The sequence below is a fragment of the Dermatophagoides farinae genome, chromosome 7 (genome assembly GCF_024713945.1).
Source record: "Dermatophagoides farinae isolate YC_2012a chromosome 7, ASM2471394v1, whole genome shotgun sequence".
In the NCBI taxonomy this organism is placed as follows: domain Eukaryota; kingdom Metazoa; phylum Arthropoda; class Arachnida; order Sarcoptiformes; family Pyroglyphidae; genus Dermatophagoides; species Dermatophagoides farinae.
In genome coordinates this window covers 2,938,562-2,951,056 of record NC_134683.1, presented here as the reverse complement: position 1 = coordinate 2,951,056, position 12,495 = coordinate 2,938,562, and the positions used below count along the sequence as shown (strand labels likewise).

The following is a 12,495-nucleotide window of genomic DNA, read 5'->3' as shown; positions in this document are numbered from 1 at the left end:
TCATCATCATTTTTATTATTATGACTTTGACTATAGTAGTGTTAGCTTAATAAAATAAATGCCAAGAATCTGATAATAATGATATCCAGGATATTTTGATGAGAATTTTAGAAATTTTTTTGTCGCCATGTAATCAACATCAGAGACATTTATACTAACTTGTTGCATACTACGATAATTTTTGTACTTTGTGTATATGGATGATAGTTTTGTTGAATTGTTTGATCATAATCATGTAAATCATCTTTGGATAAATGAATCCAACCTATGGGTAAGTGTTCATATTAATTAACTTTATCATAATTTATCTGTAATTTTTTAGTGATTAAAATTCAATAATTTGTTATGGAAGAATAATTTTCACTTGGGTGTCATATGTGACTTTCAATTAAAATTTTGTCATAAATCACGACAATAACAACAACAATTGTTAACCATCATGGATTGTGTGTTGAAAAATTCTAGTTCAATCTGTATAATAACAACAACAACAACAACAACAACAACAAAAAACCTATCATTATCATTACCATCATTAGGACCACTATTTAGTCAAAATACGATAATTGTTTCCATTCAAAAAAAAAGTATCAAAAACAGAAAAAATATGATGATGATCATCATCATCATCATATGTGTAGTGAACCGGTAGGATTTAAAATGCAGACAAAAAGATGATCAGAAAGAAAAAGAAGAAGAAGAAAAAATTTACAATTTATGAATACCTAATAAACAAAACAAAAAAAAAAAACGAACGACTGCTTATAAACGGTTGGATAATTTTGAGGCCAAATCATTTACATTTATATATCCGAAACAGCAATTGTCGACAACACAAACACCTATTTTAAAAAAAAATATATATAAAAAGAGAGTGAGAGAAAGAAAGAAAAATCTCATGCGAAAAGAAAAAACAAAAATTTCATTATTATATTGTGTGCCACAAAATGGACGAACGAACTGACGAATGAACGAATCTGAATGGTGGTTCCGATTGAGAGAGAGAGAGAGAGAGAGAGAGAGAGAGAGAGAGAGAGAGAAAAAAAAGAATTCCGTTTAGGCGTGTGTATGTGATAAATGGCCACAATAATGACACACACACACACACACAACGACGACAATGTCAAAATGTTTTCAATTTATTCATTCCGCAAATTGTTTTTATGTGTGTGTGTGTGTGTGTATGATTTCTCGAATGAAAAAAAAAAAAAAAATTTAAAACGTAGTTTTTAAGTGACAAAAAAAATTTTGTGAGAGAAAAAAAACTGAAAATTTTATTTTTCATGATTATGATGAAATGTTGACAAAAAACAAAAAAAAAATTTGCATGAATTCATTCATACGAATAACAACAACAACAACAACAGGTGTGTGTGTGCATGTGTAACAACAACAGGTTCAACATATATGTGTCCGGTGATGGTGTGTGTTGCTGTATGCCATGATTCATCATCATCATCATCATCGTCGTCATCGTTGTCGTTGTCAAATACAATTTTTTTTCCATTGTTGATTACGAATTTTCATGTCAAAAAAAAAATGATTTTTTTCTGATCACAATTTTTTTTTAGATACTGTCAATTGTTTATTATGTTACTACTTGTTTGATGATCCAATGGAATCCAATTATTGTGGTATGCTTGCGTGCATGTGTATTTTGTGTGACAATTCTTTTTCTTTTTATCCTTTGTCATAATTTTTTTTTATCTATGTTCATATACCCGATTTATTTATAAAATTCGCCCAAAAATTTTTTTGTTGTTGTTGTTGTCATGGTTCGTAGTAACAGTGTGTGTGTGTGTGTGTGCAGTAATCAAACTAACAATTTCCACCACTCATATACATTGACCAGATATAGATGAATAAATAGACCGAATGACAGGTGGTCATCATTATCATTTGCTTTTGGATTTAATTCAAAATCATTCTAGTGCAAAAAAAACTAGATTAACAATCTAATAGATAAAATTTACATTTTTTTTCACTGTTTTAAATTCAATGTTGCCGTTGTTTGATGGAAATGATACATCAAAAAAAATAAAAATAATAATATCGATTAGATTAGATCCAATTCTCAGGGTGAATGCGAAAAAAAAAAATTGAATTTCAAATATATCGATCGATCGATCGATTAACATGAATAAAAAAAATTATTTCATTTTCGGTTAATCCTTCCCCAAACAACAAGAATCGATTAATATTTGAATTTAACAATGATGAATAAAACATTAATTTTAGTTGTTGCTGCTACGTCTGTTTGTCATTAGTTTTGACATTATCGATCACGGATAGATTGATTGAAAATGAACACACACACACACACATGCACACACACACACATAGACATTGCTACTGACACCGATCGACCCGATTAATAAACTGGATTGATGATTATCAATCGAATCAGAAAAGAAATCAAATTGAATCGTTGTTGTTGTAGAGAAAATTAATTTTTTATTATTATTATTATTATTATTTGTTTGATATATTGGGTTAGAGAAATGAATAAATGAACCGAAACCGATACCCGAAATATGTCAAAATCAATAATTTAGCCAACAACAACAATCAATAATCGACTACATATCTATAGATATGGATCAATTACCGTCACATGTACATATAATAACGATAACATTTATTATTGTCGAAAATTTTCGAGATTTTTTTTCTCTCATTTTCATTCGATCAACTTTTCCGTTTTGTTGTTTTTTTTTAAATTGGAGAAAAAAAACGAAATCATGATGCTATTATCGTAATCACCGTCATCAACATTAATTGATGGCGTTGTTTAAAGGTTGAAAAATTCATTACATTAGAATCCCAAAAGGAATGTAATAATGCTCTTTTTTTTCTACGTATATATTTTGGTTCACCTCATTCGTATCCAAAAAAAAAAAAAAAAAAAACGTGCATTGCATGTTTATTTGTGTGTATCTGTGTATCTGTGTGTGTGTGCATCAAAAACGGGATTTCCTTCACCTGAATAAATGAATGAAAAAAAAACATGAATGAAATTAAAAAAATAAATCAACAAAACAGAAAAACAACACACACACACACACACGCCACGCAAGCCAGGGCGCCATAATGTATTTTTTTTTGTTTTGTCTTGTTTTGTTTTGTTTCTCAATTCAATCTTTTGGTTACTCCCAAAGAGTTTTCTTTTTCTTTTTTCTTTTGCATCCAAATGGAAAAAAAACATTGTTATATGACGACGACGAAGATGATGATGATGATATTCATTTCAACGAGAAAAAAACCATTAGACTGTGAAACACACACACACACACACACCGCACAACAACAACAAGTGTCTCTTTTTCTTTTGCGAATCTATTGTAGTTTATCTTTTGGCCAGGTGAACCTGTGTGTGTGTGTACACAAGCAATCTACAATGATGATGGCTATAGCTTGCGTCTATCTCAACTATAGATATATCTACCATTGTTCTACATTCACGTTGGATTCAAATGTATACCTAGAACGAGTGAGAGAGAAAGACAACAATTTTTTCGACAACAACAATAATAATTTCTGAATTTCAACAACGATAATATTATATGGTGAAAGAGTTGATATTTCTAAATCCATCATCATCATCATCGTTGCCGTCGTCGTTCTTTGGACCATGGCGCCCTATAGTGTTTATTAACAAACAATAAGACTATATATTCGACGTAAAAATTTTTTCGTTTGTTTATTTTCTTTTTTTCTTTTTCTTGTTTACCCGTTTATAAAACGATAATGATAGATCAAGTGTGTGTGTGGTAATTTTTGTGGCCCCAAAAAAGAAAAATACACAAACATCAACAACAATAAAACGATAATGATGATGACCGATCAAACCTTACCATCACCATCATCATCTGAAATGGATTTACATCATCACATCTCTCAATGATTTGGATGATCTAGTTCTTTTTTTTCTATTTATTTTCGGTCACATTTCATCATCAATTTTTTTTTTCACCGTTACCATATGCGTCAGATATTTTCGATTATTTGAATACCAAAAAAAAAAAACGACAACAGCAACAACTTTCATTGTATTCGCAGCGCCAATTTGCCCGACCCCTAAAAAAACCACCACCATCATCATCATTTATTTATCGATTGTTGTAGGTGTTCATAGTTATAGAAAGTGGAAAAAAAAGACTAACCAATCATTGATTTCATTTTTTTCATTCATTCATGGCAGGTACTATGAATTTAAATAGAAAGTTGTTTCATAGATAAATATATAATTGATTGATTGATTCGTTCTACGATTGATGTTTGTTTGTGTTTTTAAGGTTTCCATGATGATGATGATGATGTTTAAGCCAATAACTTGTTGAATGTTATACCAAACAAACAAACAAAAAAAAACCGAACATTTCGTTCCAGTTGTCAAACGTGTCAATGTTTGATTATCATCATCATCAATGTAATAATTTTTTTTTGCTTTTACCAAATTATCATCAACACAAAGATGTTAACAAATGTTGTTGTTGTTTTTTTTTTGTTGCGGAAACAAAAACTTTTTTGTTGTTGAATTGTGAGTGAAACAATAAAATGAAATACAAAGATAAATCCATCCATTTTCATTGTTCAAGTGTGTGTGTGTGTGTGTTGTTTACATCTTTTATTAGTGTTAACTTTCTGCTTCCTATCTCTGTGTGTGTGTGTTTGAGATGATAATGTAGTTATATATTATGCAATAAAATATTCTGACAATTTTTCTTTCATTTTTTTTCAACAATTCGGAAATCAATATATATCTTCTTCATCACCAGGTGTTTATTATTATCATCATCGTTTTAGGTTCATCATCATCATCATAGCATTGACATCTTCATTACAATGACTTCGTGATCAGCATAAATTTTTATTTTTTTTTTTCATTTGTACTTCGTCATCATCATCAATGGGGTATAGAATTATTTTGTTCTATTACGATGCACTATAGAAAGAATTGATTGATCATATATATATTTATTTATACGATGTTCATCATCATCATCATAATAATCATGTTTTTTTATGGTTTGTTTCAGGCCGGAACCGAATGATGATGATAATAATGTGTTCAAAAAAAAAATGTAGACAGCAACAACAAGTGCGAATAACATCGGATCATTGGATTTATTCGCTTTTTTTATGAATGAAAACCTGAGTCATTTTTATTTTCATCTTCATCACCACCATCATCATCATCATCATTGATCGGTCTATCGGTTGATAGGTCTTTTATATGTATTCGCGTGTATGTGTGTGTGTTGTTAAGTTCGTTCGGGTTCGCCAACCACCACCACCACCATTTCAATTCAATCCATTACATTTTTCTTGAAACACATACATTTTCATTTGATCGTAACGAATTGAATCAAATCAAATCAGTAGAAAGTAGTTATTTTCATTTCTTTTTTCTTGACCAAAGCGGTATGAAAAAAAACTGGCCAAACCAAAACCAAAATATAAAAAAAAATCGGCAAAACAAATCAAAAATAAAAATCGGCGGAAAGATAAGAAAAAAGAAAATCGAAAATCGTGAAAGATAACAAAATGAAAGTTTTCATCATTCGTTCATCATCATCGTAAGTGCTGAATCTTTTTTTTGCAACAACAACAACAACAATCTACCACTACGATTTATTATCATCTCCATTGGTCTCTTTCATGAAAAAAAAGTAGACAAAAAAAATCAAGTCTTCAAATTGTGTTATGACAACGATGACGATGGTCAATTGCAACAAAAACAAAACAAAAAAATTTGCCAACTTTGAATTTTGCTATATATATTATACATACAAAAAAAAACATTTAAATTAATTATAATTTGAAAAAAAACTTCCACTTTCAACAACTTACTTTTTTTTGTTATAAATTATTTAATTGTTTATGTGCCGACAATTATTATTATCATAAATATCGACCTTATTTTCAATAATCCAATGACATTATCAACAACTACGTCGACAACGACAAAACACACGTTATTGACCTGTTTGATTACGACGCAATTTTTTTTTTCGTTTGTTTGTTTGAAATTTTCAACATTTTGACATTCATTCATTCATTCATTTATATCGCAACAAGAGATTTCTCAAGAATAATTATCATTACCATTTTTTTTTATAGATTTAATCAGAAAAAAAATTTGTGTTGATCCAACATTTGTTGTTGTTGTGGTGGTCTTGAACAACGTGTGTTGGTTTTTGGTATGATCATCAGTGTACGTTATATTTGAACAACAAAATTGACTGTGAACTATAATTTTTTATTTTTGTTTTTTTGTTTTTTTTTGTGTCATACCCCATGCGTGTTTTTCTTTGTGTGTGTGTGTGCTCGATAACGCAAGATAACTTTGATATCTTTGATGAATTTGGATCGTCTTTTGAATTTGCTTCATGTGAAATAAGGCAAAACCTATACGAACACGACAGTGAAAAAAAAAAAAAAAATATCGACAAGCGTCATAATTGAATTTTTCTCTCCAATTTTTTTTTCGGGCGTGTGTGTGTTTTACATTGAATTTTTATTATTTTTTTTTTGTTGTTGTTGTTGTGATCAACCTATTTCTTTTCCCCTTCAAATCAATCGATTGTTGTTTAGGTCAATGGATCTATCGATCGTAAGATCAATTTTGATCAATACTTTAAATCAATCAATATCAACATTGATGTGAATGTGAAATGACCGATCAAGAATCGATATATTATTATTGATATATATGATCGACAAAATGTCAGTGGTCGATCACCAAAGTTATTTTCGTTGTGATGATCATCATCATCATCATCATCAGAGACGAACAATAATGACAACGACAACAATTGGAACATCTACATCGATGCCAATCATTACCACAGCCATAAAACCATCACAACAATCATCAAATAAATATCATAGCCATAATAATAAACAACAATTATCGACCATCACCTCATCATCATTAATATTACCATCAACGCCTACTAATTCCCTTCCCATATCATCAAAAACACCAATATCAACGGCTAAATCATTATCATTATCATCATCGACACCGCCATCATCATTATCATCATCGACTTTAATAATAAATTCATTGAATTTCATAATGAATACATTTCAATGTAATATCAATCAAGAACAGGCATGGGCTTTAATCTATCAATCAACCAAAACATTGAATGAATTGTTGATGCAATTCGAACGACGAAATGGAACTAAAATAAACGGCTGTGAACTTTTATTACGAAAGTTGACTTCATTTTCACAAATTTTATTCGATCATCATGGAAATGTATGCAATTCAACATGGACAGTGTCGATTGATAATAGGGCAAAAGTTATGTCTACTACTAATAATAATAATAATAATAATAAAAATAATAATGCCGAAACTGACGAAGACGATGATAATGATATACTTTTGTTCACTAAAAATGATGATAAACGTTTGATGAATGAATCAATTAATGGTTTGATTGCTTCGCTAGCAACAATTATCTATTCAGCATTAGAATGGAATTGGAAACGTTGCCAGCTGTCATCCAATCAACAAAAAAACAATAATGATGATGACGAAGAAGAAGAAGAAGAAGAATTAGACCTTGAAGAAAGTCTTGAACTATTAATGCTTTCGATGATCCGTGGATCCGAACATAAAGATCTCGTCGATGAAGGTTATATTGATGCAATGGAAGAAAGTTGTTTAAATTGGGTCCTAGTCAAATGTGAACAACATTATCAAACATTGATACAATCTTCGGAAAAGAATGCAACAATCGAAATGTTATTGACCAAAAATCAATTGGGTGCTGATTATTATTATCGTACTGTCTGTAAAATGATGATTGATGAGGCAGTTAAATTAAGTAAATTAGTCAATCAATTTTATGATCATAATGGACCTGATGATCAACGGCAACAACATTTGAATAAATTATTCGCTTCATCTGATCTATCACCATCATCTTATCAACAACTAGATACTGAAAGTCTAAAAATATGGGCACAAACCTGGATAAAAGTAATGTCTGAACTTCGATTCGGTGTTCGTCTTCGACCGGTTCCTTTACATGACGATCATGTTCACAATGATGATGAATCGAAATCTAAGGAACAAAAATTGACTCCCAAAAATGATGAATTACTTCGACATATCGAAAATATACGTGAAAATCTACGAAAAGCAGCTAATCATAATGATGATGAATCTGAACCATCATCGTTACGATCATTACCTGTAATGTTTACTCAAGAATCGATTGCAGAAAAATTGAAGAATTTAAAACCTCCTTCTGAAAGACGTAATTTGCCAAAGTCATCGAAATTTGTTCAAAATTATGAACCTTGTCTTCATGATCGTTTGATGACTGCTATTCACAATTATGATCAAAGTCAATTACGTCCGACAAGAACAGAAATAAAACCTGATGTACGTAAGCTATATCTTTTGGAACGTCAACAACGACATACGTGGCAACGACAAAAACATTGTAAATCTTTATGGAATATTTACGGTGTTGACAATGCTGATGATAATCTAATTGAAAAGACATCTACAATAAAAAGAAAAATGTATTCACCAGGTAAGTTTTTAATTTTCGAAATCTTTAAATTTTATTCGTCAAATTCTTCTTTAAAAGATACCTGTAAACCAATATCTAGGACATCAAATTATTCATCTAAAGCAGTATCCAGATCTCTTACTAGTTCTATCCGTCCTGCATTATCGCTTAGTCATTTGATCATGAATGATTCGACAATGGCCTTTCATAAACCGAAAATTAATCAATATCAACAACAGCAACCACTGCAGCAGGTGACAAACAAAAAGAAACGTTTATCATTGAAAGAGAACAATATTCATCATCAAATTTTAATACGAACTTCGACACCGAAATTCCATAATAACAATGTCGATACGAAACAATCATCATCATTCGATATGAATAATTGTTCAACGAATTTCGAAATGAACAATTATCGTAATTCTATTCATTCAAATGGTATTTTACAATCGTCTGTGTTATGTAATAGCTACGAAAATTTACTAGTCACTAATAATACTAGTTCCAATTGGAACGATGATAACAATGACAATGATGATGATTTTTTTTGCAAAAGTATCTGTCATCATTATCCTTGTAAAAATCGATCCTCATTGCATATCAAACAAACAGAGCAATTATCATACATCGATGACGATGATCAACAACAACCACCACCAACACCATTGTTAGATCGTAATCCATTATTACGACGAAGTTTCATAAGAAAACCATTACCTGCAACTTATGCAATGTCTAAATCATTTCATAATCATCATCATCATCATCAACATCCACAGCAACAACAACAACTGCAAAGATCACGTTGTAGTTCATTTTCTGTTTTACCAAAACCATCGGATAGGTTAACAACAAATATTGATTGTTCAAATTATGTTGGTGATCCATTATCAACAACTACAACAAATAGCGATTTTCTTGGATTTCGTTCATTCATGAGAAAATCACCATTCCGTTCATCATTAAGTCTTGTATGGACAAAAATATTTGGATCACCAAAAGAAAATTTACAACCAGAAGAATCATCATCTGATAAATTAAAACAAGATTGATTTTTCATTGTTCTAATAACTTTAATTTGATAATTCATTTTTTATTATTATTTGTTTGTACAGAGAAAAATATTTGTCGATTCATTTTTTTTAATTTTTGATTTTCATAAAAGTGAGAATATTAATTAAAAATAAAACTTTTTAAATAAATAATAATAATTTGCATATGAAAAAAGTTATAATCTATAGTTTGGTAATAAAATCTCTTGAATCACTTGAATGTATTGAAATGGATGATAAATTCTTTTTATGATTTGATGTTTTGTTTTGTGTTGGTTGATGATGATGATGATTATTATGATCGAGCATTAAATTTTCATCATCTTCATAAGCTTCATTCGTTAAACAATCCAATGAATTATGAACAGATTGTGGTAATGATATTGATTGTTTACAATCATTACTATCATTTTGTACAATGATTTGATCACTATTATTATTATTACCATTACGTTTATCATCATCATCAGCATCATTATTGTTTGAGGTTCTATTATCATCGTCATCATCTATGAGTATTTCATTTTCTTCTTCATCTTTACCGATTCGAATGTTTGTCTGATTATTATTGTTATTGTTGTTACTATTATTGACATAGATTATGTGTGATGATTTTCTTGGAAATGTTGATGTTGAATAATCATTTGGTGGACGAATTCTATCATCAACTAGAATGTCATCATCATCATCATCATCGTCATCATCAATATCATAACGACAATCATCTAAATCATTTAAACTAACATTTAAAGATTTGCTTGCAAATTTTTTCTTCATTTGTAATTGACCAACAAAATTTTCATTAGTATTGTTATTATTATTTTCGTTTGATGTACAATTTCGTAAGGCAGCATTAAGTAGAATCTGATCTTCTCGTTGATTCAGAATTTCCAATTGTGTTAGCTTTTGTTGTAAAGATTTCTGTTGAAGAATAATAAAAATAATTTATAATGATGATGATAATGAGATGAATCTAGAATTTCATTACAAACCTGTAATTTGATAAATTCAAGATGAAGCTCAATTTTACGTACACAATCTTCAAACAATACAACTAAACGCATTGTTTTTTCACAAGAATTAATATAATTGACTAGCGTCTGATGATCGGCTCGTTCAACATCACGTCCATTGATCGATAAAATAACATCACCAGGACGCATACCACCACGAAATGCTGGTCCACCATAGCTTACTTCATCTACATAAGTGATTAATTCAATCTCTTGTCCAATTTTGATGCCATATGTCTGTTGTTGGTTATAAAAAAAATGAATTAAAATCAAGAAATTAATAACAATAAGATGACAAACCTGTAATGTAAAACCGAATGTATTTTTTTGTTTTTCAATGATAATTGTACGTCTTCTACGATCCTCGTCCGGTTGTGTCAATATCATTCTATCGGAACGTAGTGATCGAACTAATTCTTGACTAGTTGTTGAGTATAATGATGATGATGTACCACTCTCAGAACTGGTACGTTTTTTCATTTGATTTTTTTGTGTTTTATTCGTGAACAATATATTACTTGCTTTAGAATGTTTAACAAAACGATTTGATTTCAAAATCGGTAATATTGGATTAGTACGAATATGATGATGACGTTTAGCGCCAGATTTTTGTAATTGTTGTTGTTTTTGTTGTTGTTGTTGTTGGTGTTGTTGATTATTATTACCACCAGAAGTAGTAATGAATGTTGAACTTGATATGCTACCAGTTTCAGTTTGTTGTTCATACAATTCTGATGATATGAATGATTGATTGGTGTCAATCGAATGAATAGCAAAAGAATCATGTGAATGATCAGATGATGATCGATTTTGTGATTGATCGTGGACTAGATCAGAATTATCATTTGATGAAGAATTAACAATAACATTGGTTTTTGTTGTTGTTGAAAATTCAGGATGTCGATCATCCGTATCATCAGCCGTATTTGGTGTTGAACAACATTCATTTGATAATTTTGAACATTCACTATCGCATAATTTTTCCACTTCTTCATCATCATCATCTGAATGATCTTTACGTATCATAATACCAGTACTTTTTGTTTTAATAAACGAACGAAATGCTGTTGCCGTTGTATTCGGTAATAACATTGTTGCAGGATTGGAATCATGAAAATGGTTATGGTTATAATGATTTTGTTGTTGTTGTTGTTGTTGATGATGATGATGAATATTCGATGATTGTGATGACGACGATTCCTTTTCACTGCATAACGAAGTCGTACTCACCGAACTGATTTTCGTTTTATTTAGCTTCATTCAAACGAATTTCTTTTTCAATGTTTTGATCTTTCGTTTTTTTTTTTGAAATTCTGATCTTATTCATATATACAGATCATCAGCAAATGGATTACAATCGTTCAATGACATGATCATATATATATATAAATTGACGATTTAATTTTTTCTAAATTCAAAAAAAAAAAATTAAAAAAAAAACATTAGTTTAAAATAGAATTCAAAATTAAAAATAGAAACATCTGATCTGGATTGATAACGGTACTTTTAATCGTTATGTTGTAAATACAATCATTTAGTCAACAACAACAACAAAAAAAAATACTGTTGAATAATCATAAACAACAACAACAAAGTTTTGAGCAGCTAAATTTTGAAATTGCAACAACAACAACAACAACAACAACAAAAATATCGTCGTCATATGGAAAAAGAATGAAGAGAGAGAGAAAACGAGTGGCATAATTGAAAACATTGAAATATGACAGTTGTATTCAAACACAGGCACACACAGACACACGCAAGATACACATGAATGCATGAACGGTGAACAAAAAAAAAGAACAGGATCACATTCATATATTATGCTGAATAAATGAATGGATCCATGGCCAAAATTGTAAAAATATAGAACGGGACGCTTGCGCA

General features: G+C 29.9%; 2 protein-coding genes and 1 long non-coding RNA gene across 4 annotated transcripts; 1 reads left to right on the top strand and 2 right to left on the bottom strand.

Moving 5' to 3' along the window:
* The first annotated feature begins 216 nt into the window (after positions 1-216).
* LOC124497299 (uncharacterized) lies at positions 217-9,814 on the top strand. Its single transcript, XM_047060950.2, has 3 exons — positions 217-271; positions 6,124-8,561; positions 8,619-9,814. The coding sequence occupies exons 2-3, from the start codon at positions 6,716-6,718 to the stop codon at positions 9,593-9,595; spliced, it is 2,823 nt and encodes a 940-aa protein (XP_046916906.2). The 5' UTR covers positions 217-271; positions 6,124-6,715; the 3' UTR covers positions 9,596-9,814.
* On the bottom strand, positions 4,961-5,930 carry LOC142597715 (uncharacterized). Its single transcript, XR_012832351.1, has 2 exons — positions 5,854-5,930; positions 4,961-5,774 (listed from the first exon to the last, which is right to left on the bottom strand). It is a non-coding gene; the product is annotated as an uncharacterized LOC142597715 (long non-coding RNA).
* Positions 9,596-12,279, bottom strand: LOC124496793 (uncharacterized). 2 transcript variants are annotated; one of them, XM_075733041.1, is made up of 4 exons: positions 12,113-12,279; positions 10,909-12,016; positions 10,588-10,845; positions 9,596-10,516 (listed from the first exon to the last, which is right to left on the bottom strand). In XM_075733041.1, the coding sequence occupies exons 2-4, from the start codon at positions 11,866-11,868 to the stop codon at positions 9,779-9,781; spliced, it is 1,956 nt and encodes a 651-aa protein (XP_075589156.1). In that variant the 5' UTR covers positions 11,869-12,016; positions 12,113-12,279; the 3' UTR covers positions 9,596-9,778. The 2 variants fall into 2 exon arrangements, with proteins under 2 accessions (XP_075589156.1, XP_075589155.1); XM_075733040.1 differs by lacking the exon at positions 12,113-12,279 and having other exon boundaries at positions 10,909-12,087.
* Between the last annotated feature and the right edge of the window lie 216 nt (positions 12,280-12,495).